Here is a 26753-nt window from a genome sequence, read left to right on the forward strand (position 1 = left end):
GGCATGTTTTAAGAAGGTGGTGTCATAAAGTAAGACATGGGGGTTTGCTATTGTTTGCTGTTGCAAACCATAGTGATTCTTAAATGGTGCTCCCTGAAGGATAGCCTGTTAAGTAAAGTGGCAAGAGCTGTATAGAGTAGTCACATTAAATTCTGATCTTAACACTTGGGTGAATGATTGCAAAGATGAAAGTGCTGATATTTTGTATGATCAGCAAATGTCAGTGTCATTTGTACACCTGTAGCATCTTCAGCAGTCAATAGTTGCAGGAGTATGCTGTGTAAACTAACATTTCACAGTGTTCTAAAGTTTAACCTATTATCTCACTCCAATAGTTAATTATTCATTTTGTTTGTTCTCCCTAGCACTGACTGTTCCTAAGACTAGCCCTCTTAACGCCTTCCTACAGAAGGAGAAATTCAAAATACTCACCCTGGCCTAGGTCTTGTCTTCTTTTGACCCTGACCCTGGAGTCTAGATAGTAGCATTGAACTTGCAGGACTCCTAGTTCCATATTTCTGTCCTGCCAGCCTATTGGCGCTACCTGCAGTTCACGATGGAAGAGGAGTATTTTTAGTTTGCTGTGCCCCCGTTTGGTCTCAGTAGCACCCCTCGGGTGTTCACTAAAGTGGGGGTGGTGGTGGCAGCACACCTTTGGAGATCAGGTGTGCCAGTCTTCCCCCTACCTTGACTACTAGCTGTTAAAGGTGGACTCTACACAGGCAGTTGTCAACCACATCCCGACTACAGCAAACTTCCTGTCATCTTTGGGGTTCACCAGCAACGTGCTGAAATCACAGTGGCAAACACCTCCCCATTCCCCCTCAGAGCTGACCGCGGTGACCGATGCAGTGCTTCTGAGTTGGGGCTGGCATCTGAGAGAGTTAGATCAGAGGCCTCTGGTCTTCGGTGGAGTCCCAGATCCACATCAACTTTTGGAGATGAGGGCCCGCCACTTGTGTTGAAAGCCTTCCTTCTGTGCATCAAGGGGAGGCTGGTACGGGTACTCAGGGCCAACACCACTGCCATGTAGTACTGCAACAAACAGGATGGGATAGTGTTACAGACCCTGTGCCAGGAGGCCTTGTGCCTTTAAAAATTGCTGGACCACTATGTAATTTTCTTTGTGGTGAACCACCTGCCAGGATCATGGACTGCCAGGGAGCACAAGCTCAGCCATCAACGCCTGGCTGATCAGGAATGGCAGCTACACTTGGAGGTGGTGCAAGGTCTGTTCCTCGAATGGGGAGAACCTTGGCTTGACCTTTTTGCCACAGCTGAGAACTCGCAATGTCAGCACTTCTGTGCATTGGAGTTTCCAAGGAGGCTTTAGCTTGAAAATGCGTTCCACCTTGAGTGGAACAAGTACGCTTTTCCACTGATAGCACCCCTGACTCAAGTTCTCTAGACGATCAGGACAGACCGGGCGCAAGTCGTCGTAGTGTCTCCGAATAGGGCACTGAGATTTTGGTATCCAGAACCCCTGTGCTTGAGCATATGTCCTCCAATCAGGTTGCCCTTCTGGGATTACCTTCTGTCATATCAACAGGGTAGGGGTCTACACCAGGGCCTCCTCAAACCCCACTTTCATGCTTGAAGGTTGAGTGGTGACAGCTGAACACCTTTTACCTTCCCTCCTGAGTTGGTTGATACCATCTTGGCTGCCAAGCGGCCCTCAATAAAGACTGTATATGCCTGTTGTTTGGATAAATTTGTAGTGTGGTTGGATTGACCAACTACAGACTAAGTTATCTGAAGTTCTGATATTTGTTCTGTTGCTTTCCCAGCAATGTTTTGCTTTGGGCATAGTTCAGAGATATCTTTCAGCCCGTTCAGCCTTCTTACATTTACCAGATCAGTCCTCATTGTTTAAGTCATGCAAGGGATGTAATTCATTTCCCACTTTTCCTTTTATTGTGCCCCAATGGAACCTTAATCTAGTTGTTGACCTCTCTCATATGGGCTCTATTCGAGCTGCTTCACAGCTATACTTTGCGGCTCCTTACTATCAAGGCAGTGTTCCTAATTACCATCACCTCAGCACAGCGTATGAGTCAGCTTCAAACGCTTTGTGTCATAGCACATTACACTTCCTTCTTCCTAGACAGACTGGCTTTGTGCACACCAGCATCTTTCCTGCCAAAAGTTGTAATGTAATCAGTCAAACCGTCACCATACAAGGGTTCTGTGCTCCGCTTCACCACTCTAGGGAGGAGAAGATACTTCATTGATTGGACCCTGAGAGGGCACTGAGCTTCTACACAGATCATACCAAAGACCATTGAGTGGACGATCAGCTCTTTGTGGGGTTTTCTGGAGCAAAAAAAGCATGAAAATGCAGAGAAGAACCATCTCCCGCTGGATCGTGCGCTGCATTAAGATTTGCTACTCATTAGTTAAAAATCTAGTTTCAGGAAGGACTGCATGCTCATTCTGCCAGGCCTACTGTGTTGGCATATCGAGTCCTTGTCCTAGATATTTGCCAGGGGCTATGTGGGCGTCCCTACATACGTTCACAAAGCATTATGTCTGGACAGTCAGGTTCGCTGGTAGGGCCATTTTACCATCCCAGTCCTGCAGGATTTCTGCTTTGACTCCATTCACAGACCCACCTCTGTATAGGTATTGCTTTAGTAGATCAGAAGAACAGGTTACTTACCTTCAATCCAGTCTGATGCCTGGGGAATATTCAGAAGGTGAGTAATCTGCATCAGGAGAGAGTGTCTACCAGCAAGAGCATTACCAAAAGTAAGTAACTTGTTCATTAGTTCCATTGTTGGATGCCGAAGTGTGAAAGGTAATTGATGGAGTGAAGTTCTTGAAAATGTCACTGGATTGCTGGTTACAAAACAAATTATGTAAAGGCGGTACTAGGTGTACCTGATGAGCCTCAGAGATTGATTCTTGGATGTCTTAAAGCGTGGTTAGCCTTTCCCTAGTCTATTAATTCCCTTACTAGTGACTGATGTGCCTTCTTCAGAACGTTTTGATCAGCACAGATGGAGCATTAGACATTAACTTTGACATACTACTGCCAGAAAAGTAAAATAACTACTTTCTCACTGTAAATTAAGCTTTCAAAAGGTAATGGATTGTTCAGTGTTGCAAAAGTAATCCACTTTACCATAGAATGATCTAGATGAAGATTACCCAAATCGCCTGAGTACAAGGTAGAAACTGTCAGGGACATTAACCATAACGATATACAATCTTACTGCAGTAGCGATATAAACCATGATGTTTCATGCAAGCTTAGCTGACGGTCATCTTGGTCGCAAACAGTATTAGTGCCTGAGAAACCATGGGACCCCTTCCCACGTAATACTTACCAAACAGATAGTAAATCAGAAAAAAGTAAATGTCAATAGGTTGTTATCCAGTGCATATGAAATTGTATGTCGCCGTTCACCCCCCACACCCTGCCCAACCATGCGACCATTTATAAGTGGTGATGTATACATATAGTTGTGTCTCACTTTTCAGTTCTGTTTAAGCTGCAAGCGGGATATTTGCTGCACTATACTTCAACTGAACCATCTGAGGTCAGGAGATAAGAAGACCTAGTGGTATTTATGGCGGAGACAGTGTCTCTGCCCACCCAGATCGAAAAAATACAGTATGTTAACTCTTCACAGTTAGGATAAAGATATTCAGTCTTTTTATTTCTATTATTTTGTTCACTCTTAATCTTGCCTGCATTTGGATGTCACCTTTACGTTGGTCCCCCTCGGCCTTCACCTCACCTCCCACTCTTCAAGTCATATAGTCCATTCCTGACCTTGTGCCATCCAGTCAGTGGCGTAACAAAACTTGATGGGCCCCCCCTGCAAAGTACCTTAAGCGGGCCCACCCCCATCCACCCCTTCCCCCCGACCCAGTCAGAGGCCTGCCGACCATGAACAGTGCACTGTAATGGGGGACCCCCTGGAGCTTGGTGGACCCCTGCACCGCGGGGGCTGCAGGGGCCTTTCTTACGCTACTGGTGCTATCTCCTCCGATTATTGCGAATCCACCCCAGCTTTCTATGATTCCCCCCTCTGTTTGCTTCCCGTTGGCTCACAGAGGCCGTACCTAAGAGCCTAACCTTGGTGCCTGCAGATTCTGTGGTGCTGCTGGGTTTTACCTTCAAGCAGGGCGTCCACTGGGCCAAGACATTTGAATGTGTGAGGCGTGACCTGACTGGTTGCCCAGAAATGAGGGAATAAACATGGTTCAATTCATTTTTAGGTCGAGCATTGCAGCGCGCATTCGCGCTGCTTTTCCGACGTGTTGGTGTGTATCTGGGCTTTTAACAACGCCCACCTCACACCCATCACTACCACTCGTTCGTGGGCTTGCCCTTCAAAAATCCTTTGATTACATTGGTAAATGGTATACCTTTGTCCCTCCTTGGGGAGGTTTTGTTACCGCCTTGGCCATCGCCCCTGTTACATGGCTAATTGCACTTTTGCCGATAAGTTTAACTACAAGCGAACTTCTTTTCCTTTTGTGTATATCTCTTCACGCTGATGCTCATGGCGGCCGTGGCGCTGTGAATCGGCTCCCTTATGTGAAAGTGTTTAACTTTCAATTTTCAATTTATGTGGCAAGAAAAGTCGGGTTAGGAGTTTATAACGCTAATAGCTCTAACTCGAGTAGATGCGAGACCCATTGCATTGCAAATACTTGTTAAATTATGCAGCTACCAGCCGCATTTCCTTTTGGTCTTAACAACCACAACCTGATTCTAGTATTAAAGACGGAAATTAAATAAATACCTGATTAAAAATGTTCCGGAAGGACATAATGAGGGCTTGAAATCAGTGGCCTATGCAAACCTTTGAGGTGTCTTTCATGAAGCCTTCCTGAGTGACAGTTTTTAGTTTTGTATTTGTACTCTGACACCATCTCCCATATGTGTCCTCTTCACAGTTGAATCCTTCAGCACCATCCTGAGCCTCTCAGTTGTTGTCCTTGTCTATTAAAGCTTGGCCCATGATCTTTCTCATGACAGTGTAATTGACTCCTGAGATGCTAAGTATTTCTAAACTAGAAAAACCAATTTGTTTCGTTCAGTAAAAAGTGTGTGCCTCTTCCCATCCTATATATTGGAGTGGACTGTATGTTGCTATGTCACTTTGCCGCCCTCAGGTGCATTTTAAAATATAAACTGGTAGAGATTGTGTTTGCCTTTCAAAAAAGTTGTGATACTTCTACTTTTATCTTATCTATTATAAGAATAAATGCCACTCTCGTTTTCACCAAGAATGTACCACATAAATAATCCAAACGGGAAAACAAAGTGCCTGAAAGTTTTTATGTTCTTTGTAAAGTTTTTACTGGTAGATGTGTCATATATGTTATTTATATAGGGAATTAGAAACGTATGGAAAAAAAATGTTTGTACTATAAACAAGAAATAAGGCCAAAACCTTTTGTATTGCAAATGAAAGACTGAACTCTTGAAGATATTTAGGGGGTCATTCTCTTGACCGCCGGGGCCGGGGTCGGCGGTAGCACCGCCAACAGGCTGGCGGTGCTCCGCCGGGCATTCTGACCACGGCGGTACAGCCGCGGCCAGAAACGGAAAGTCGGCGGTGTACCGCCGACTTTCCGCTGCCCAGCTGCGCCGCCATGGGGATTCCGACCCGCTCACCGCCATCCTGTTCCTGGCGGTTCCGCCCGCCAGGAACAGGATGGTGGTGAGGGGTGTCGTGGGGCCCCTGGGGGCCCCTGCAGTGCCCATGCCAATGGCATGGGCACTGCAGGGGCCCCCGTAAGAGGGCCCCACTTTGAATTTCAGTGTCTGCTCAGCAGACACTGAAATTCGCGACGGGTGCTACTGCACCCGTCGCACATCCTCCACTCCGCCGGCTCCATTCGGAGCCGGCATCCTCATGGAGGGCTGTTTCCCACTGGGCTGGCGGGCGGCCTTTTGGCGGTCGCCCGCCAGCCCAGTGGGAAACCCCGAATAACGCGGCGGTCTTTTGACCTCGCAGCGGTATTCTGGCGGTTCCCTCCAGGCGGGCGGCTCCCGCCCCCCGCCGGGGTCAGAATGACCCCCTTAGTGTTTTTCCCGTTTTGAGAACCATTCATAGAATATATGAGTCAAAAGGCGAGGCATTAGAATATACATAAATGATTAATATAAGCACATAGACACTCTTCAGTAGTTTAGATTATGTGTGTGCCATCTCACTTTATTCACATTATCTTTCCTTAGATTATGTTCCTATCGGACCTCGCTTCTCAAATCTGGTTCTGCAGGCACTTTTGGTGTTGTTGAAAAAAGCCCCCCCACAGGTAAGAAAGTTTGGAACTTCTGTGAGATTGCCATGGTTGTGCAACCGGAGCATTTGCATTTCAGATGGGTGGCTTGCTGTCCATCATAGCTAATCTTCATTTGCATTTTTTTCTGTCTGGAAAATCGTTGTGTTTGGACCTGTACTTTGAGATTAGCTCTTAAAGTTTCTATCTTTCTTCCGTCCTGAGTCACAACTCGTCTAATTTGGGAAATGTTTAAAGCAGAGCTATGACAGATCTTTCGTAGAGTCAACCCTTGACTCTGAAAGTAAGCATTAATCAAATGGACACTTTAGTAGTCCTTTTTTTCCTGATTTATCACCTTTCCCTCGAACCAACTTTACTTGAATGTTTTATGTGATTTTGTACTTTTTAATGAGTAAGGCACCTTAGAAGCTTAAGATCGGCTGAATCTTGTCCTCCTGAATCCGCGGTACCGTTCAGCAGTTTGGTCCATATGCTAGAAGCCAATGATCAATGACTTGTCAATAATGACAGCTCTCCTGACGCTCATGCTTGTTTTAAAGTGAGTGGCAGACAGCAGAGTGCCTCAGTGGAGGAAGGTCTTGCTCATACAGACCCAGAAGAAAAAACAAGGTTAATGAAACCACCAACTTTATAACTGCATTTCTCCTTGTCATGATCAATTACATTTCAAAGGGTCTGCACCTTGACTGGGTTAAAGTGGGACTGATAAATTGCAACCTTAAAGCTTATTTCGGGGTACCCTGTTAAGTTTTTTTAATTGGAAAAATATGCCGTAATGCAATAGAACTAAACTAACCTTAGTACACGAGGGGCGAAACATTCAGCAGAGAGATGCTAAAAATTAGCGGAAAGAAGGAAAGTTTGATTCATGGAAAATCTATTATAAACTCTACTTACCTTAGTACTTTGCTCATTTCTTTCTTGCAAAGATAGGTTGAAATTCGTACACTTGTATGTAACTCTGCCTCTGTCCGGAAGAGTCCACAAATCAAACAAAAGACCATATTTAATATTACATCCTGAGGGGTGTATTTCCATGTAGATTTCTTTGGACGATTTAGGTAGCGGACCTATGGACCTTTGGTCACATTGTATTCCGGTGGGTCTTATTTGCTTCTTCAAATACAGATGTAAAATGTACAATAGTCCAGGGTTATGCACTGCAGTGCTTAGCCGTAACTATACCATTTTGTCCCATTGATTTCACAAAAAAGTGTATGCAGCTAGAAATTACTTCATTTTTTGTTTTTATACTTTGCCCACCATTTTTGTAAGAGGTGCTTTATCTGTAACCAGATTTGTTCTTCACGGATTGTACACATCTACATCATTTTCTATATACCATCATTCCAGCTACATGTAGGATGTGCGCTAATACCACTGACTTGCCACCCCTCTTTTTTTTCTTTTTGGGATGTACTCCTTTCCAGATCCAGCTTTTTGAACCAGCTCCCCCTCGCCGCTTGGTCACTGCTGCCAGCTCTGCTTGGGTTGGTGCAGGTTGCTGCTTGGTTTTCTTTCTTCTTCCCTGCTTGTGCCCCCTGTGTGCAGCATTTTTGGCCCCCACCCCGCTTCCTTTTTCCCGCCGTTTTCTCCTGCTCTTTACCCACCTGCTCTCCTCCTACTGCGCCCTTCCTACCCCAGGACCTACTTAATGGCGGTCTCAACCTAACCCCACTAAGTAGGTCCTTGAACCAGTCCCTCCTTGCTGCCTGGTCACCTCTGTCAACTCTGCTTCGGTTAGTGCAGGTTGCTTCTTGGTTTGTCCCTTCTCCCCTGCCTGTGCCCCTAGTGTGTAGCGCATTTGGCCCCCACAGCCTTTTTCCTGCCGTTTTCTTCTGCTCTTTCCCTGCCCACTCTCCTCCCAGTGCACCCCTTTCACCCCAGGACTTAATAGCAGTTGCAGCGCAGCCGTTTAGTGGGCGCATGCAGTGGACGTGCAAAAGGCAAGCCCGTCTGTGCCCTCCCACGCCCAGCACCAGGAACCCAAGCCCTCCCACGACCCGTTAAAACTTCACTGATGAGCTCCAGACCCTGGCCCCCAGGTACCGAGACAACAACTCTGCTGCATCACCTCCCCCGGACCACAGTCGGATGCTTCGCCTGCCTTCAAGACCATATCACCTGCAACACCGAGAACCACCCCGCTGCTCTGCAAGCCTGAGAAACAACTACAATGCCTACTGCTCAACGCGAGATCCCTCTGCAAACACGCCACGGAAATATGGGACTACTCTTAGCCCAGACCTGATATTCAACACTAAGACCTGGCTCATACCCCCCTCAACCCTGACATCACCAGTGCCACCCCACAAGGCTACAAACAGATCCACAAAGACCACCACAATAAGCACGGAGGAGACATTGCCATCATGCGTAAGGACAACCTCTTGTGTACCACCTTGAGGAAAAGACATCTCACCTCATGGAACACCTAATCTTCCTCATCCAAATGGATGCCAGAACAACGATCAGGGGAACCCTTGCATACAGACCCCCGGGGCCAAGCCCCGCCTTCTGCAGGGCCATCGCTGACCTCACAGCCCCCAAGCCATCGACTCGACAGACTACATATTTTTAGGAGATCTGAATTTCCACCTAGACGACCCCAACAACCACAACTCCACCAATATCCTAGACAACCTAATCGACATCGGACTCCTAACTAGTCACCAGCCCCACACACACACAGTGGAACACATCCTGGACCCCATCTTTACAGCGAGCAATAAAATGAAGTTCTCCCACACAGCGGAGCTCACATTGTCCGACCACTACCTGGTACATTTCTCCATAACCAGCAGACCAGAGCTGTTCACTGCACCCCAATTTCCCCCTCACCGCAGATGGGGTAAAATCACAGAGAGCCAGTGGACCACCGCCCTCCACTCCAGCAAACCCATCCTCTCCGGCAACCTCAACAAGATGCCTGCAACCTATCTGAATGAATCCTCGACCGGTGCCAACAAAGATGCCTCTGCAAGGAACTCCACCTCCAGAAGATCCAGCAAGCCTGTTAGGTGGTTCACCCCCGAACTCCGCACACTCAAGAGAGAATGCAAACAGCTAAAAAGATGGAGATGCAGTAGCAGGGACCTCGCAGACCGCACCACCTTCAAAGACGCTCTGAACAAATATCATCTCCGCCTCAGAGAAGAAAAAAAGGTTGCCCGACTCATCCACATCAAGGAAAGCACCAACCGCCCGATGGAACTCTTCAAGATTGTCAGAGTTTCATGCCTAGCAGCCACCACTGCTCTAAAGTGTGAAAGTAAATGCATAGATGCTGTTGGAAAAACAGTATGTTAAACTACTACCACCCTTTAAAAATGCAAGTGCCTCATCCCTTCTTGGTCAATATCAAAGGGAGCTTTGTGGAGGAAAGCAATCTTTCATTGAAGATCTACCAAAACCACCAACAACAGGATTACATCGAAATGTTACATGAAAACTCACTGATGGCCAACCATATTATTAGTCCTGTGTTCGATTCTACAGAATTAGCAGCAACAAGATATTGCCACGAGAAAATAAGGATGCTAAATATTGTAGATTGTGGTTATTTTCTACATTTCAACTCCACCCGTCCTCCGGTCAAACTAGAACCACAGGCTTACTGCAATCAAGAGAGAAGCATATGTACTGTTTAAAAAAAGAGCCATTTATCCTGTTCCGTCAGGCAACAAAGGTCTAGGAGTATACTCCAGATATTTTCTTGAAATGAACAAAGGGCCCTTGCATGAAGGTGCAAAAACCACAGTTTGCTAGTAGCAATCCCATTTCAGAAACAACTGCCAGCTCAAGTGATTATAGCAGAAGCTTCCTTTATGGGTTGAGGAGCTCACCTAAGCTTATTAGCAATTCAGGTTCCATGGAAAATGAATGTGCAGGCTGACTTTCTCAGCATATACTACAAAAAGTCTAAGAAATATATTTTGGCCAATGAAGTTCTAGATCAGCAGTTCCTAACCTGTGGTCCGTGCCGCCCAAGGGGTCTGTGGCACATTCCCAGGGGGTCTGCAGGCCTGGGCCTGGGCCAACTTGCGCCTTTGAAAGAAACACTTGCAGTTTTTATGTTTATTACTTCCTTTTTTCAGCAGTTTTAATAGCACTGCAAAGTTCCTTGTACATCGGGCATCTTTCAGGCAAAAATAAAAGCAGCAGGATGGTGATTGATGTACCTGCTGGAGAGACATGCGAGTTTTGCCTCGTGGCAATTTTGACTCATCTAAGGTAGCGCAGATGGTTAATATGCCTGCTGCAAAGAATGTGTATCATGCAAAGAACAGTATTTTCTGTGCCTAGCACAGTGGGTTAATGCTTTTGTCACAGAGATGATTTTGTTACTGTGCAGTTCATAAGTTTCAATTGTAATCTAGCACAGTGAGCTATGAACTGCCATTAAAGAGCTGCATGCAAACTGCATGGCACAAACTCGTTTTTTTTTTTTTTTTTTTAGTTGTTCATTTTCCTTATGCTGCTAAAAAAGTTTGCTTCTGTAGAAATACATTCTTATTATTAAAGTCAACAATACCCATGTGTTAATTTCTAAATCCTGAGTTTGTGCTTCTCCAGACCAAGCACTATTTGAAAATGCCTTCCAGTGTGGATGACATGTGAATCCTACACCTTGTAGTCCCCTGTAAAGTGCTACCACACCCTACATGGGAGGTGCCATAAAACAAATGAATTACACGTGACAGAGAGACTATGGAGAGATGAGAGGCCCCTATGCTTTTTTTTTTTTAAATACTTTTTTTATTGAGTCAAATACAAGAACATTAACTTAACATTGCCAGAACAGACATATGCAGTTGTGGATATATATAAATAAAGAATATTGTACTTATAAATGCATATTAAACATGCAAATGAATTAGGCATATACAGCAATATAGTATCAAAGACTCCAAGTTTGAATAAAGAAAGAAGAACAAGAAAGGTAAAGGGAGAGGAGCTGTAGGGATAGAATCGGGTGATAGCCATCTGGAGAGAGAGGTAATAGACAATAGTTACAGTGAATGTAAGATGAAATAAGTATGTATAAGAAGAAAAACAGGAAATATATTGACATTTTTTTAAAACGGAGGAGAAAAATCCATTTCCTTCGCAGTGCGTGAGACATAGTTACTTACTGGCAACCATAGCTGATGACGTTTGAAGAAAGTTCCTTTTGAATCAAGCTTGTAGATGTCAAGTCTATGATGATAACATATAGAATTCCACTGCTGTCTGAGAGTAATGTTCTCCGAAGATTTCCAGTGAGAAGTAATAATAGAGATTGCAATAGAAAGCAAGAGGCTTGAATGAACTCCAAATTTTGTGTATGCCACCCAAAAACAGTAATTGATATGACATTGGTAAGGAGATTTGAGCTTTTGCTGAAATGAGAGACCATATCGAGGACCAAAAAGTAGATAGGGATGGACAAGAAAAAAAAGTGAGCCAGTACCTTGCTGAGTGTGGCAGCCCCAACAATTGTAATTTTGTGTAAGTTTGAGTTTGTAAAGGCGTAGAGGAGTGTAGAAAAGTCTATTATAAAAAATATATAGGGTCTGCATGAAGCTTGCAGTACGTGCAGTGGAATGTATCTTATACCACATTCTATCCTATAAAAAAGTTGGCCAAACAACACCAAGATCTGATTCCCACAATGTCTCAATAGGTGATTTGAGTCTAGGTGGAACAGACGTTATTAAAAGTTTATAAATTCCAGCTGCCCTAGGATAATTAGACGTTACGATTGGGTGTGGAGATGATGCAAGAGAAGAATGATTGTGATGTATAAGTTTATTGAGTGCCTCTTGGACCAGAGTAGAAAGAATGAAATATTGGGATTTCATGCGAATAGGGAGATTATAAGTTGCTGAGAGTAGTAAAAGGGATGAGAGAGTCTTTATGATATAATTGGGAAATGAGAAGAATACCTTTAGCCATCCAAGCCCTCCAACACAATGTTTTACCTTGATTCCTACGAGAACTATTGTGCCAAATAGGACTGTTAAAGAATTGATTAATGGGGGTAAGATGCGAAATAAAAAAAGGTTTCAGTAAGTTGACTGAATAGGAGATAGTGCTGGGCAACCAGAGTTTTGGGAGGTTAGACATAAATATAATGTGTTTATGGGAAAAGGGAGACATAAATGTTTCTTCCAAAGAGAACCATAGTTTTTGAGGTGCATCATTGATTGTAGATAAATAGAGTTGTATTTGTTTAATGCCAAAAGTTTTGTGATAAGTTAAAAAGTCAGGAAAATGATCCCCACCTTTTACTTTAGGAAGTTTTTATTTTGAGATAAAGATTCAGGGTTGTTTACGGTGCCACGGGAACTTGGATAGAATTTTATCAGTTGAACTAAAAAAAAGTTTAGGTATCTTAATAGAAAGCATCAGAAGGAAGAAGTTAATGATAGGGAGAAGCTTCATCTTAATGGTGTCCATGCAGCTCCACCACATGGGATATAACGGAGACCATTTCTTGTCTACAATCTTTGCAGGTAAGCTTTCTGAATTAGTCTTTAGTGTATCCTTAATCGTATTGCAGTACCATGCCCCCAGGCATTTAATCTTAGAAGAATTCCAAGATAATCTTGCATCAAGAAATGCAGAGCTAGTGCAATGAGCATTAAGTGGTAAGACCACTGTTTTGTCTAGATTAGGTTTATAGCCAGATACATCAGAATATAAGTTGAGCTTATCAAGGAATGCAGGAAGAGAAGTGTCAGGATGAGACATGCACAAAAGAATATCATCAGCATATGCCATAAATTTAATGTGTGTATTAAGTTGAAACCCTGTAAATTGTTCAAAAGTTTTAATTGGTATAGAAAAGTTCAAGAGCCAAAATAAATAGTAAAGGAGATAGTGGGCATCCCTGACGAGTACCCCTTTCAAGAGGGCCCCTATGGTTCCCTACTTCCTTTCCTCACCACATATTTATTTCAGATCTTTCTCAGATCGTATGTACCTAAAAAATAAAACCAGAAATTGTTTGGGAAATGTAGAGTCTTACCTGAGGATTCAGCTTTCCTAAATAAAACCAAACATTGAACAGTTAGTCACTGAGATTCAGCGCCAACCTTCCCATTACATTTTTTTGAATTTTGCATATTTTTTTCAATATAAAATCATTATATCTTTAGTAATTCGAGTATTTGTTTGGTGTGTACTTGCTTTTGTTTTTTTGCGAATTACTGTTTTAATGTGTGAAATTTAAATTGTACAAATTGCTTGGCAGTCCCCTACTTCCAGTAGTGATTCAGTGGAGGTCCTCAGGAGTCAAAAGGTTGGGAACCACTGCTGTAGTGCATAATTTGTGCTTCGCATATCTATGTTGAGGTCCTGATTGGTTATACTTGCACATGGTATGTGGATTAGATCCTATTGTAGCGGCTTAATCACTGAACACTCATGGTCTTCTGCCTAACCAAACTGGGAAGCTGCAAAGCAGACAGAAAATGAGTGCAATAAAAACAATATTTCCAGGCCTGAGATGTTAGCCATTTTTTGTTCCCCTTTGAACCTTAACCCTAATTATGTAGTGCCATACATCTCAGGAACCCAGACATATCAGCAAATTATAATCACAACCATCAGGAACCTAGATATAACACTGTTTTGTTCTCCAGCACTGGATCTTTCTTATATTCACATGCTTGAATTATTGGTGAACCTTGGTTGTCAGTTTGAAAGAACCAGTATTCCAATATAGCAATTAACATTGACACCAAATGGAAAACAACAAAAGAACTACCCGTAGCTCATCCATCTCATTTTATGACTTGAAGTCCAGCCGTTCAGGCAAACCATCTTTCACAGCATCAACCCTTAGATTTTCTACCACAAGTCTGGTGAATGGATGGGAACCATCTCTGTTCTTCTCCAGAAGTATTTTTCCAGCAGAATTTCAAGTTTCTGTCTCTGGTAGCACATGTAGCATGCCCTCCTGGAGAAGATGAGTCTTGTACTTCCTTTTGAGGCTGGGTGACTTTACCAGAGACCTGTTTTTTTCATCATCATGACAGTCTTCCAAGAAGAAAAGTCTCTCCAACCCTTGTGACACCTGTGGGGCTAGTAATGTTTTGTGGTTGATCTCTAGTCTCCACAACAATGAACATTCAGCAAAGAAAATGCTCCTTATGTAAGAATTTCAGTGTCAGAACCTTACGGAAGAGAGAGGGTTGGCTGGTTTTGACACTTAAAACCTCTTCACCTGGGATGAGTCTGTTAACATGCTTCTCTAGAGAAGTCCAAAAAGTGCAAACGTGATCCTGACATCTCTGGAGATCTTATAAAGCTATCCTCTTCTGCTTCTGAAGCCCCACACGTCTTTTTCAGCAAATACCAGATGTGTGATAAGCCCTGTGTCTAGGTAACATCCAGAACATCAGTGACATCTTCTAATGCTATCTTGAAGAGGTCTGTCAAATCCAGCTAAAACTGTACACATTCTTTCAATGACAAACACTGCAGCTAACAAATAAATTGTTGTCAGCTCCTCTTTTGACAGTGCCCAAGACCCATTGATGACTGCCAAGACCCAGTCAGTGTCACCCAAACCCTCTACCGCCTTCTATCGACTATAACATCTCCATCAATGACATCCTTGTTGATGACATGCGTATGGACAGTAATCCCAAAATGCCCCCTCTTAAATGAAAAGCGTCATCCTAATAGAGGCTTCTGTCCGTAGATTCCTCACCTTGTGGATTCTTCCAGGCATCAGACTGGATTCGGAGAACTTTGATAGTAATCAATTGGTGGCATCTCATCATACCCAGGCCACCCCAAATGTGACATCGGGCCACTATATATGTTCCACCCGTGCATGCTGATGTCAGTTACTTTCATTCTCTGCCTTCTGATGCAGATCCGGAGCACCATCAAATCCTGTTAGTGTTACAGTTTTTCTTACCTTCAAATGTATCCCATGTGCAAGACGTGTGTCCCCTCTAAAAATCATAGGATTTAAATCTTGCAGGGACTGCATTCATCACATGTCGATAACAGATACAATGTAGGTCTCTTATGCCTCAGTTCCTGGCGCAACACTGCTTCGAGTGAATGCTGTGTGGAGGTGAATAAGAAGGCTATACTGGACAGGGAAGCCAAATTTACCATTGCAGAACATCGACGGAAGTCGGAGAAGGCCCAGTCCTGGGCAAAGATAGGGACACCCTCTTGTTCGTGGGGCTGGTCTCGTAACCATTTATCTTCCAAGTCCAGAAGTTAAGGTAAGCCCCAAAAATTTAAAAAAACACAAGAAGTTAAAGCATGTGTCTCCTTCATCCTGCCACTCCCACTGTTTGGAGTCGCCTGAGACACCAGGTACCTCGAGGCCAATGAGTCGTTTCCCACTCCCCTATCTACTTGAAGTCGGATCTGCAAATGATCCTGATGAACCCAGACTTCCCTGGGCCATTGGCGAAGCCTCAACGGGTTCAGGAGTTTAAACAGGTCTTTGACAAAATCTTTGATATCTCACCAGATCCCTCAAGTGCCTTCATTCCCTGTACATCTGACATGGCCTCCAGTCAAGTTAATGCCGGCAGATCTATCCCCACCGCCGACTGCATCACTCGACTGTGCTTCGAGACCAGTCTTGTCTCTAATCCTGGCTTCACTGACTCCAGCTCCTGTGCAACATCCAACGCCATATCAGGCACTGTTACTGATGCCACAATCCTTGGTCTCAACATCCCAGATGACGGAAACAGAATTGATAGTTTTATCGGATTCTGAAACTCATGTTACATCACCCCTGATGTTGAAAACCACCCACCTCTACTCATATTTGGACCCAGAATCTTCCCAGGCTTATGCTTACGACCATAATGATGACTCTTCCCCTTTTGAGTGTTTGCCAGGTGATACAAACAGAGGCAACATCAGGACATGTCTCAGCAGCAACAGGCTCCTAGTCCTTTCCAGTGGAGAAACATCACATCCAACCAGTGGGTGCGCCATATTGTTGAACACTGTTATCCACCAGCTGTGATAAGAAAGATAGTGTGTATGCCACCTACACCGCAATACCTCAAGTAGGACCACATCTCTATACTCTGAGGAGAAGTTCAGGCTCTCTCGGCCATAGAAAGGGTGGCAGCACGAGAGATCAGTTCTGGTTATTACTCCTGTTATTTCCTGGTGTAGAGGAGCCATGGACGCCTTCATCCCATCCTAGATCTTGACACTCTGCACACCTTCTTCTGGAAGGACAAGTTCCAAATTCTCACCCTGAACCAAATTCTGTCTGCCCTGAATCCATAAAAACAGATGGTGGCATTGGATTTGCAGGATCCCTATTTCCACATTCCCGCCCTGCAGTCCCACGGACAGTGCATGCAGTTTTAGGTAGGCCAAGAACACTCTTCTGTCCTTTGGCCTTATTAGTGCGCCATGAGTGTTCCTGGAGGTGATAGTGTTTGGAGCCCACCTGCAGAGGCTGGGGTGCCATTCTTCCAAAATCATGACTATTGGCTACTGAAACAGGCTTGCCTCAAACAGTCATAATTCACCTTCAGATCACAGCCAGCCTGTTGATGTTGGGGTTTGTGCCAACTTGCTAAAGTTGCATCTGACTCCTTCACAACAGCTCTCTTCATTGGAGCCATTCTGTATGCTTTGCTCTTCCGAGCCTTCCCTCTGCCTCAATTAGTCCAGGAGACTGCGGAAGACCAGCAGTGTTAGCTTCTTAACCACAGTCAGACCTGCAGCAGATTCCTCTTCCTGCCCCATCTAGGTAGAACATACAGTGGCAATGGTTCCATCAGTGCTGGGTTGGGGAGATCAGAGCACTCGGACGGATACTGGCCCCCTCATCAACCTGCTGCAGTTGTGAGTTATGAGCTTGGCACTGAAAGTGTTCATCCCATCCATTAAGGGGAAGTGGGTACAGGTTCCCAGGAACCACACAACCACTATGAGGTGTTGTAACAAACAGGACGGAGTGGGGACGTGGGTCTTGAGCCAGGAGGCTCTACGTGATTGGAAGCGGCTGAAAGCTCAGGGCATTTTCCTGATTGCCCAGCGCCTGGCAAGATCTTTCACAATGCAGTTTTCCCTTGGAAACACCTTCCTTTTCATCTGGGGCTCGGGACTTCTGTATGCATTTTCACCCCTACCCCTCCTGCCAAGAGTGCTGTAAAAGATCAAGAGAAACCAGGCCAAGTCGTCCTAGTGGCTCAGGGCTCAGCAAGGAGAGCGTGGTACCCAGGATTTCTGGCCATGAGCATTTGTCCTCCAATCAGACTACCCTTTTGGGAAAACTTGTTGCAGCAGCAGGGCTGTGTCCTGCACTTGAGTCTACGCAACCTGCACTTCATTGCGTCAAGATTGAACAGTGACAGTTGATTGTTTTCATCACCCTACCTATTAAAATGGTTGGTCTCTTCTTTGCAGCCAGGCGTCCATCCACCAGAATGGTAATGGTATACTCAACACTAGGAAAGCTTCTTGTCTGGTGTCCTCTCCACAACATCCAACCTATGGATGCAAAGTTGTGTGACATCTTGTTGTTTAGTCTGCCTTTAGCCCAGCAAAGCCTGCAGTGGAAACAAGGGGTATCTTTGGGCCTTTTTATATTTGCCAGATCAGCAATCACTTTTCAAATCACTTGTGATTCGTTTCTTGAAAGGGATAATCCACATGTGCCCACCAACATCTTTTGTGATGCCACAGTGGGACCTTAATGTGATTTTCATTTACTTGAGGTGCACTCCATTTGAACCAATACTCAGCTGTCCCCTTTACCTGCTGACAATTAAAATGATGTTCCTTGACTCCATTACATCTGCAAAGCTAGTGAGCGAGCTCCAGGCCCTGTTCTTCTGGCAGCCATATACATTGTTCTTCCTGGACAAATAGGTCCCCTGGATGAAAGTGACATGCCTACAAAGGTAGTTACGCCCTTCCACATCGGGTAGTCCATCACCTTACCGTCTTTTCACCCCTCTAAGGAGGAGGAATGGCTCCATCATCCTCACCCTAAGAGGGCCCTCAATTTTTGCATTGACCGGACCGGAGACCACCGTTAAGATGATCAACTGTGTCTGGGCTTCTCGGATGCCCAGTGTGAAAAAGGGGGCTGGAGAGGCAATTAGCACACATCCTCCCCAAACATATTACCTATAAACAAAATACTGTGCTGTTCTGGTAATCCACCAACACTGCACTGAGGTAAGTGAATTGGGGATGGTGATTATGAGCATCCTTTATAGGATGCACTGGCCCTCACCCACCAAAGTGGTGTGCTTCATCATCTGGCTGTGCTCCTTGCTGAGTGGGCGCTGCAATACCCAGCAGGGCCCTTGCTAGAGATCTTCTGATCTCAGAGTCTGATGTTGGCCATACAAACAAATGGATCCCCTTTTCTGAACTCTGGGCCAACTTTATTACCAGAAGTTGCCCATGTCAAGGTTAAAAAAACAACTATGTGCATCAATAGGGGAAGCAATGAGGTTCTGGTGGTGGTAGACATGCTTCTTATCTGTTCTGCCTGGAAAGGGTCAGCAGCAGTGCTTAATTTGTCAATAAAAACCTGCCGGTGCCCAAAGCCGTCCTGTGAATCACGGGGCTGCTGCAAATAAATATGAAAACACAGAACATCAAGTAATCCTAAAGCCTTCTCGGGCCTCTTTGAGCCATTCATAGCCACTCCCTGCCTTTTCAGCTCACCCTTGTAGCCTTCTGCTCTCTCTCTTTAAACCCCTTTTCGCATTTTCTCTTCCTCCGCCTCTCCTATATGTGTCTTTTGCTCGCAGTAAATGCCTGATGCAGAAAACTAAACTCCGGCCCTCAAAAATAAGTACCAGTGCTCCGCACCGGAAACAACAAGCACAAATTAAGCACTGGTCATTGGTAATTATACAAGACCGAAAGTCAGTGCCCTAATCTACTCAGGGTTGGATGTATTTAAATGTGTTGCATTATCCCTTAGAATTGAAAAAGGAAAACACATCTAATTTTAGAACAAGAGGAGTTTCTCACATTGAAGTTGTTTTTGCCCTCAGACCCATATAGCGATTTAAATGTGTCCCTTTAGAGTACCTTGAAGCTGTTTCTCAAGTACCAGAAACTTCTGTCCTGGAGGAGCGTGGCCATTAGTCTACCCACTTCCAAGGTCTCCAAGGCAAAAACGGTGGAGTAATAGAACAACACACTACTTTGTTATAGTTGAAATTCTACATAGACAGAATTCGGTTTATTAAATCAGACCAACCTTTCTAGTATTTTGCAACAACACTTAATGTGCTCCCATCTTAAAACAATGCATGTCTAGCTAAATCTTTTCTTGCATTCCCTTCTGTCTCATTCCAAGGCTGAAAAGTAGGAGCTCACTCAACGAGAGGCATACCAGCCACCAACCCTTCGCTGGTATACCACTTGCAGACGTGCACAGCTACAACATGGGCGTCTATGCACCCCCCCCCTTATGAACCACTACAGCTTGTACATCCAATCCAGATCAGAGACTGTGTTGGATAGGCGGTACCAAGCAATTTCTTTCATTTGTGTGAGCTCCAGTTCTGCCTATGCATTATGCATCACTTCATACACTACTTTGGTAATCTTAATTTAGGCATGTGACTCTATGAAGGATCCAGTGCTTCGAAAGAAAGTATGACTTACCTGTAAGCATAGTTCTCTTTCAATGGTATATTTCATAATTCAAATGCGCTCAATAGGCTACCAATAATGCAAAGAAATGAGTTTTCGACATCTGACAGTCGGTGCTTCTGAGGAGGGTTGGAGCTCTATCCACCTGATTGACTGGACTTTGGGCCATAACGTGAGATGCATGGGCTACTGGTACTTCTGTGGTTGATTTACATTTGTTTTCAATGTTAGTTGCTGTATTGGAATACTGCTGTGTTAACATTGACTACCAGGGGTTCCCAGTCATGAATAATTCAAGCATTTGAATATGTGAAAGATCTAACGATGGAGGACTGTAGTTTTTCTTCACCAGTGGCCCTTAACCGTAATGGCAAGCAAGCCAAGGGTAATGATTTTAAAATCGACGTAATATAAAAAAATATATATTTATTTTAGCTTTTACTTTGTTTTTTTCTCTAACTGTGCTGTTCCAGAGAAGACAGAGGTCTGTGAAAAACTGAATATCAAGGGTTGCGACCTGTCAGCCCCACATGTGGAAAATTATTATGGTTGTACTGCCTTGCACGGAGCTCTCCGTGGTGCTGAAATCCTTAAGGCAACAGTTGTTTTCCCCTGTGGTAACATTGATCCCTTCCTTAGTTGTTAAAGCCCGACTATCATGAGAACAGCTCACAGATTTTCGAAATAACTAGGGAGTCCTGTCTTTTCACCGAAGTCTTGCTCCTGAGTTAGTAAAGAAGAATATGCAATGTCACCTTTGAAACCGTTGGCAGCTCCGAGCACCCTTCAGGATTAGGAGGGAAAAGCTTGGCACAGCTTTTGGAATAGTGCTCTATGAGTTCATCAATGAATGGCTCTATGGACCGCAACATCCACTGCGCAGATGTTTGTTTAATCCTGCCGTTACAGGTTCTAATATCAGCGGTGCCACTTAGCCGCATTATTCCGAAATCCTTAAAATGAGTGCCCCTCCATTGAGTTGGTATTAATAATTCCACTCCCTCGCCCCTCTTCTTCCCTATGTTTTCCTCTTTGTTTATCTTCCCTGCCTGACGTTCCCAGGCTTCTCCCCTTGCGGTTTGGCTTTTCTCGCCCCACCCTTTCCAGTTATTTCCCCCCTCCTTCCCCCTTCCCCCCCCCCCCCCCCCAACCCCTGCCCCCACATAATTCATCCCACTCTCTGCTCCGGCCTCCTTATCCTATTAGTTTAAGCTCGGACTCTTTCTGGTGCAGTCCAGTCAGAATACGTGCGTTCCCCATCTCTCGGTATTTTACGGTTACTGGTGCATTACTTTCGCTTGTGCTTCCTGAACGACGTACTCCGCATTCCTGGACTCTTTATCCTCACATTTCATTATGAGGATTTTCGAGAGATCGGTGTTTTTGTCCAGAAGCTGAAAAAGGCTGGTATCTGTGTTCATTTTACTTCACGTTGGAACAAAAAGGGTGATGAGAAATTGAAAGGCTCTCGGGGTGTTTGTGTGGAGTCTGTGTGCGTGCAGAGGGAGCGGAGGATCGGGGAGCAGCGGGAGCTCGGGTCTGAAAGGGGCTGTCGCAGCAGGCAGTCCGGAAGGACTAAAGGGCTCCTCTGAGAACGGAGCGAGGGCTTTCTGAGGCCCGAGGCGGCCGCTTCACCCCGCGATGAGTCACACAGGCCATGTGGGAGGCGCTCGCGGTGACGCCTGCACACCCCCCGCGCTCCCACGGAGCACGGCCGGCGCCTCGCTGGGTGAAGGGCAGCTCAAGGCCACTCTTGTGACAGCCGTCCCGCCGCCGTAGCCCACATATCAACTGCTTTAAAAGATAGTATTAGCACACAGCCCGCCCCATCCCTACTCAAGGAAAAATTATAAACGACTGCCTCTGTCAACAAACTTCCATTCTCTCCTCTTGCTAGGTTTCATCGCAGACCTCCCCAATCTTTGCTTTGCCAACAAACTGATCCATCTCCTGTCAATAAGTATCACCACAAACTGCCCCATCTTGCCTCAAACAGTGAATAGTTCCATCTTTCCTCTAAAATAAATCCATATCGGGGAAGTTACTCCATCTCCTCTCAGTCATTGAGAAGCACCAGAAACCATGCTTTCGGCCTTCTCAATAGGATCATCACAGACAGTTCCCATCTCTATACTGTCAAAAAAACATCCTTCTTACCCTCGACAAAACAAACCAATCTCCACTCTATTAACAAGCTGCCACCTTTTCATGCACGTTCATGATTTCTGCAGCGAATAAAGACCAGTATTAATGACCCGAATAGTTCACATCCAGCCACTCAGGAAAAAAAGATAATATATGCTCAAAGCAGGGATAATGCATTGCTGCAGGCCTTCGATGCAGACCTCCGAAGCAAGTCTAACAACAGTGATTGCTGCAGGTAACTTGCACTCGTGGGTGGGGAGTAGGTCTCCCCACACAAAGGACCACCTCACTCCAGGCCTGAACTTTTCATCTACAAATCATAGTTTTCAGATGAGTTAGCCTACTTACTTCAATTCAAGTCAGTGAAGAATATAGCAATCAGGATGCATTAGATTATCTCACATGCCAGGAATGAAAACAGTGCTTTTAATGACCTGGAAGAAGATGATCCCTCTACTGCGGGTACTGGGATTAACCTATGAGTTTCTTCTGTGTATGAAAATGTATACATATTGCTTGGTGTTTCAGGGTTATCTAAAGACTAGCAGATGCTCAGCAGATGATTAAACACCCTACTAGCCTTCCTGGCTTCAGCTCTGTCCAAATAGGTATATTATAAAGGTTCTTCTTTATACTACATTAACCTAAATATGTTTTTTTAAATGGTTTATCTAGTGTTCTTACATTTGAACAAGATACCAAATGGCCAAAACGCCTTTAAAATATCAAATAAATAAGATCAAAGGAGAAAAGAACACAAAGGATTCTCGTTTGTCTACTTTATGAAGAAATTCACTGTAGATTGCTTGTAAAAATATTCATAATTCATAAGAAACATGGAAACTACCAGTGATGTCTCTTCTTACTTCAGACCTTACGGCTCAAAGATGCATAAACATCGTGAAGAAGAACATTACATGTTAAAGTGTGTGTGAAAAATTACCATTTAGCAGTTTTTTAATCGGTAAACACCATATTTCGCACAATTAGAACTATGACTTACTCAGCAAGCGCATGTGGCACACTGTGCAGCTTCCCTAAAGTATACTGTCAATGACTGCTCACCATGGGCCTCCTCGTACAGCCTACAACAGAATAGGAAAGTCTTGTTTCCTGAAGTTCTTTGCCTTGATAAAGCATATCCTGTTAAGCACTGTTTCATGTTGCGCAGGAATTGTAATAAGATCCGCTGTATCTGTGATGACTGACAAAAGTCAAAGAAGAATTATGTAAATGCTATAGACTGAAACTGTTGTCAGTAAATACTTAATATGGATAAGACTGTCAAAGTACAGGCTGGTTCCACTTTTAGCAAGATTTACTGGCACTGGTAAAAAGCCTCATACACAGTTCTAAGCCTTTCTATTTGTATTTAAGTGAGAGCTACTTTCAGGCTTTAGGTGGGCAGTCCCTCCATGGACGAAAGCACTGTTTGAGGCTACATACCACCACACATTTTAAAGCATCTTATGGAATTAAGGCACCTTTTGCAGAGATCCTTGTGTGCCCTGCAAATCTCGGGGCATAATAACGGTAAGATAACTCTGGTGGTTAATGCAGTTACTGGAGATATCTGAGTTTTGTCTAGTTACAGTTTTGACTCAGTGTTGCATAGAGGACCAGTGTTTCTCCTGCAAAGCACGTAGTGCAGCATGCAGATCACATATTTGTACTTTATGTAGATAGGTAAGTGTGTTTTTGCTTTTGACACACATTCTTTTCTTACTTGCAGTTCATAAATTGCAATCAAATTATAGCACAGTGAGCTATGAACCAGCATTAACAAGCTGCATGCAAACTGCAAGTCATGGGTTTAGCACCTTACTGATTTCGTTCACAATTTTTCATAGAAAGCTGCTACAAGGGTTACTTTGCATAGTAGTGATGTCTTATAGCTACAGACAACCCCAAGCACTGTTAGACTTTATATCCTGACTTTGCTTCTCCCAGCTATGCATTCTTAACGCATAATGCCTACCGTCTTATAGTGCGTGCATATAGCTTATATACAATGGGTGAGAAAAGTAAAAACCCTACCTCTTAAGTACTTTACTTGTAAAGTTATAAGCTGTGTTCCTTTGTTGCCCCTCCACTGCATTTGCATCTAGGTACTAGGTTCCAGGCGGCTCCCACCCACTATCATTCTTGACGAAAAGGAGGGCAGATGGTCCTTTAAATGAGGCTTTTGTTTTGGGCTTCGTTAGAATTGTAAATAAGAAAGCCCCTTCACTGCCTTCAGATTCCTGCTCGGAACGGAAAGCTGACAACTTGTGTGAGTGCTGCTCAATGTGTCTTGGTTGTCAGCAAATTACAGTGGGGAAAAATTAAGAATATTTCACTCAGTCCAGCCCGGATCTTAGTTCCTACTTGATGATGACTGCCTCATTCTTCTGATTACTTGCCCCAACCCTACTGTTCAGTAAACTCCTATAATGGTAGAACCTTCTGAGTCCTGTCTTTTTTAAACATGAGGTGTAGGTACCACAAAGTAAATAATTCATGTCATGAGGGTTTTTATCAACATTGCAAAACTGTCTTAAGACCCTATTTAAGGTGTGTTTTCTCTCTAGTTGGAACCAAGAGTTTGGAGTGGTATTTGCCACAGATTTGTATTGGTGAGCGCAGCATTTGCAAGCATGATCAGTGCCTTGGTGTTCATAGCCTAGACTGCAGCACACAAAGATCTTGCTTTGCCGCACGCAGAAGAAAAAACTAGAGGAAACATTGGTTATGAGAGTGATATTTTGGGAAAAGAAGCTTGAGTATTACTGATTGTAAAGTTGAAATAGGAGGCAAGAGTGATCAAGCGTTAGAGGATCATAGAGAAACATCAGGCAAAGGGGAAGAGAGCAGACCATTTAAGTGAGAGCACAGACAATATAAATAGTGAGTTATGTTTTGTGTATTTGTAAACCACACAATCTACCGCCAGGGTATTCTGGCAGTTAGCAAGTGTGTGTACCAGCCCTACCTAGGATAGGTTGGTTAATTGAAAAGCCAGGTCTCCAGCTTCTTGCAGAATTCAGTAAGCGAGGAGAAGTTCTTAAATGAAGTGGGATGTTGTTCCACGCTTTAGGAGCGATGTAAGAGAATGCTAATTTCCCTGTTCTGAATCTGTGTATGTGTGGAATGTGTGTGTGTGTGTGTGTGTGTGTGTGTGTGTGTGAGTGAGTATGAGTCCAATAGAGCCGAGGTGTCTGGGTGGTTGGTGGAAGGAGCTGCCACTGTTCTGGTAGGTGGGGCCTAAGTTGTATAGTTTGAAGTGAGCATGTTTGTGTATCTAGAGCCAGTGGAGCTCCATGCAGTGTGGTGTGATATGAGTTATGTGTGGGGGGATGAGTCTTGCTGGTGAGTTTTTGATGGTTTGTAGTCTTCTGGCGAGTTGCTTGGTCATCCTGGAGTATGCGGTATTGCTGTAGTAGTGGTTAGAGATGACCGTTTGACAATAAGACTGTTTTGCTGACTTTAGTTTAAAGTCATAGATGCCACCAAGATCAATGTCATGCATTTTTCAGTTGAACTCTTTTCTTAAGACTATATGTGACAGTATGATACTGATGTGGAGGAGATTCAGGAATAACATCAGAAAGTATTTCATATGGCTAGACCAGTGAATGCAGAGGACAACCATTTAAGCAGTAGTGGATCAGTTGATTTAGAAAAAGACAAAAACAATAGTATAGGGCAAACAAGTAACTCTAACGACCATGTTACCTCATTGATTTAAGTCTTGGCAGTGTAAAGCGGCAGATGGACAGCCTATCGGCCCAGGTTGGGCCTTAGATTGTTTGTTTCTTTGATGCTTGCCGTAACCATTTGGAGTAGGGGTCACCTCTGTAGTGAGAGCTATTTCTGACCAATGAAAATCATTGTGAGCTACTGAAGGCTAAGCAACTCGCTCAATGTTACCAGACACCCCCCACACCCAGCTTCATTGACTTTAAACCCAATGGTCCTAGAGCCAGATACTATGGTTTGAACAAAATACTTTGACTAGGGGCACTATGACAGGGCTGCAATGTGTGTCAGTGGGAGTGTGGTCTTTGGGGGATGTATGAACATATGTGTGATGAATGGGATATATGTGTATGCATGACTGAGAGCCTGTCTCAGATGTATATTTGGCACAGGACTTACCTCTCATCATATGTCACACCGATATATATATAAAACACAAACATTCAACCATTTTTTTAAATGGGAGAAATGTAAAGTGCAGACAAATATTTTGCAAAATTGTTTATATTATGGAAATTTTTCTGCTTTAAATTTCTCCCACTTAAAATAATGGCTATATTTTTCAGTTATGAATATGGCACTGTATCTACCAGCCACTGGGAGCAAGATGACTGTTGTGTGTGAAGGCACCACTTTGAAATTAGAGAAACTGAAAATGAAGAGTTCATCTTATGTTTATATGGATTTCATAAAACACATAATTACATTTTTCTCCCATTTCCAAATGTTACATTTACAGACAGCAGACCTCTTGCTCCCAGTGGCCTGCATACACGGTGCAATATTTCTAAAAGAAAAATACAACCATTTGTTTAAATTGGAGGACTTTAAAGTGAAGAAGCATGCTTCATAAAACATTAGGATGTAACTAGCTTAATTGAAAGTCGAGAAAAACATTGTGACTTAATGTTTCATAAAAATACTTTCTTCACTTTAAATTTCTCCCGTTAAAGAAATGACTGTATTTTTCAGTTACAAATGGC

The 26753-nt window shown here is 44.0% G+C and overlaps 1 protein-coding gene across 1 annotated transcript in view; it reads left to right on the plus strand.

Moving 5' to 3' along the window:
- NSF (N-ethylmaleimide sensitive factor, vesicle fusing ATPase) overlaps nt 1-26753 on the plus strand; it is a 593422-nt gene that overhangs the window by 486949 nt on the left and 79720 nt on the right. The window contains exon 17 of the mRNA XM_069237976.1: nt 6203-6282. Within this exon, the coding sequence (XP_069094077.1) occupies nt 6203-6282 (80 nt within the window). The remainder of the gene's footprint in view (nt 1-6202; nt 6283-26753) is intronic.

This window comes from Pleurodeles waltl, chromosome 6, assembly GCF_031143425.1.
Source record: "Pleurodeles waltl isolate 20211129_DDA chromosome 6, aPleWal1.hap1.20221129, whole genome shotgun sequence".
Lineage (NCBI taxonomy): Eukaryota > Metazoa > Chordata > Amphibia > Caudata > Salamandridae > Pleurodeles > Pleurodeles waltl.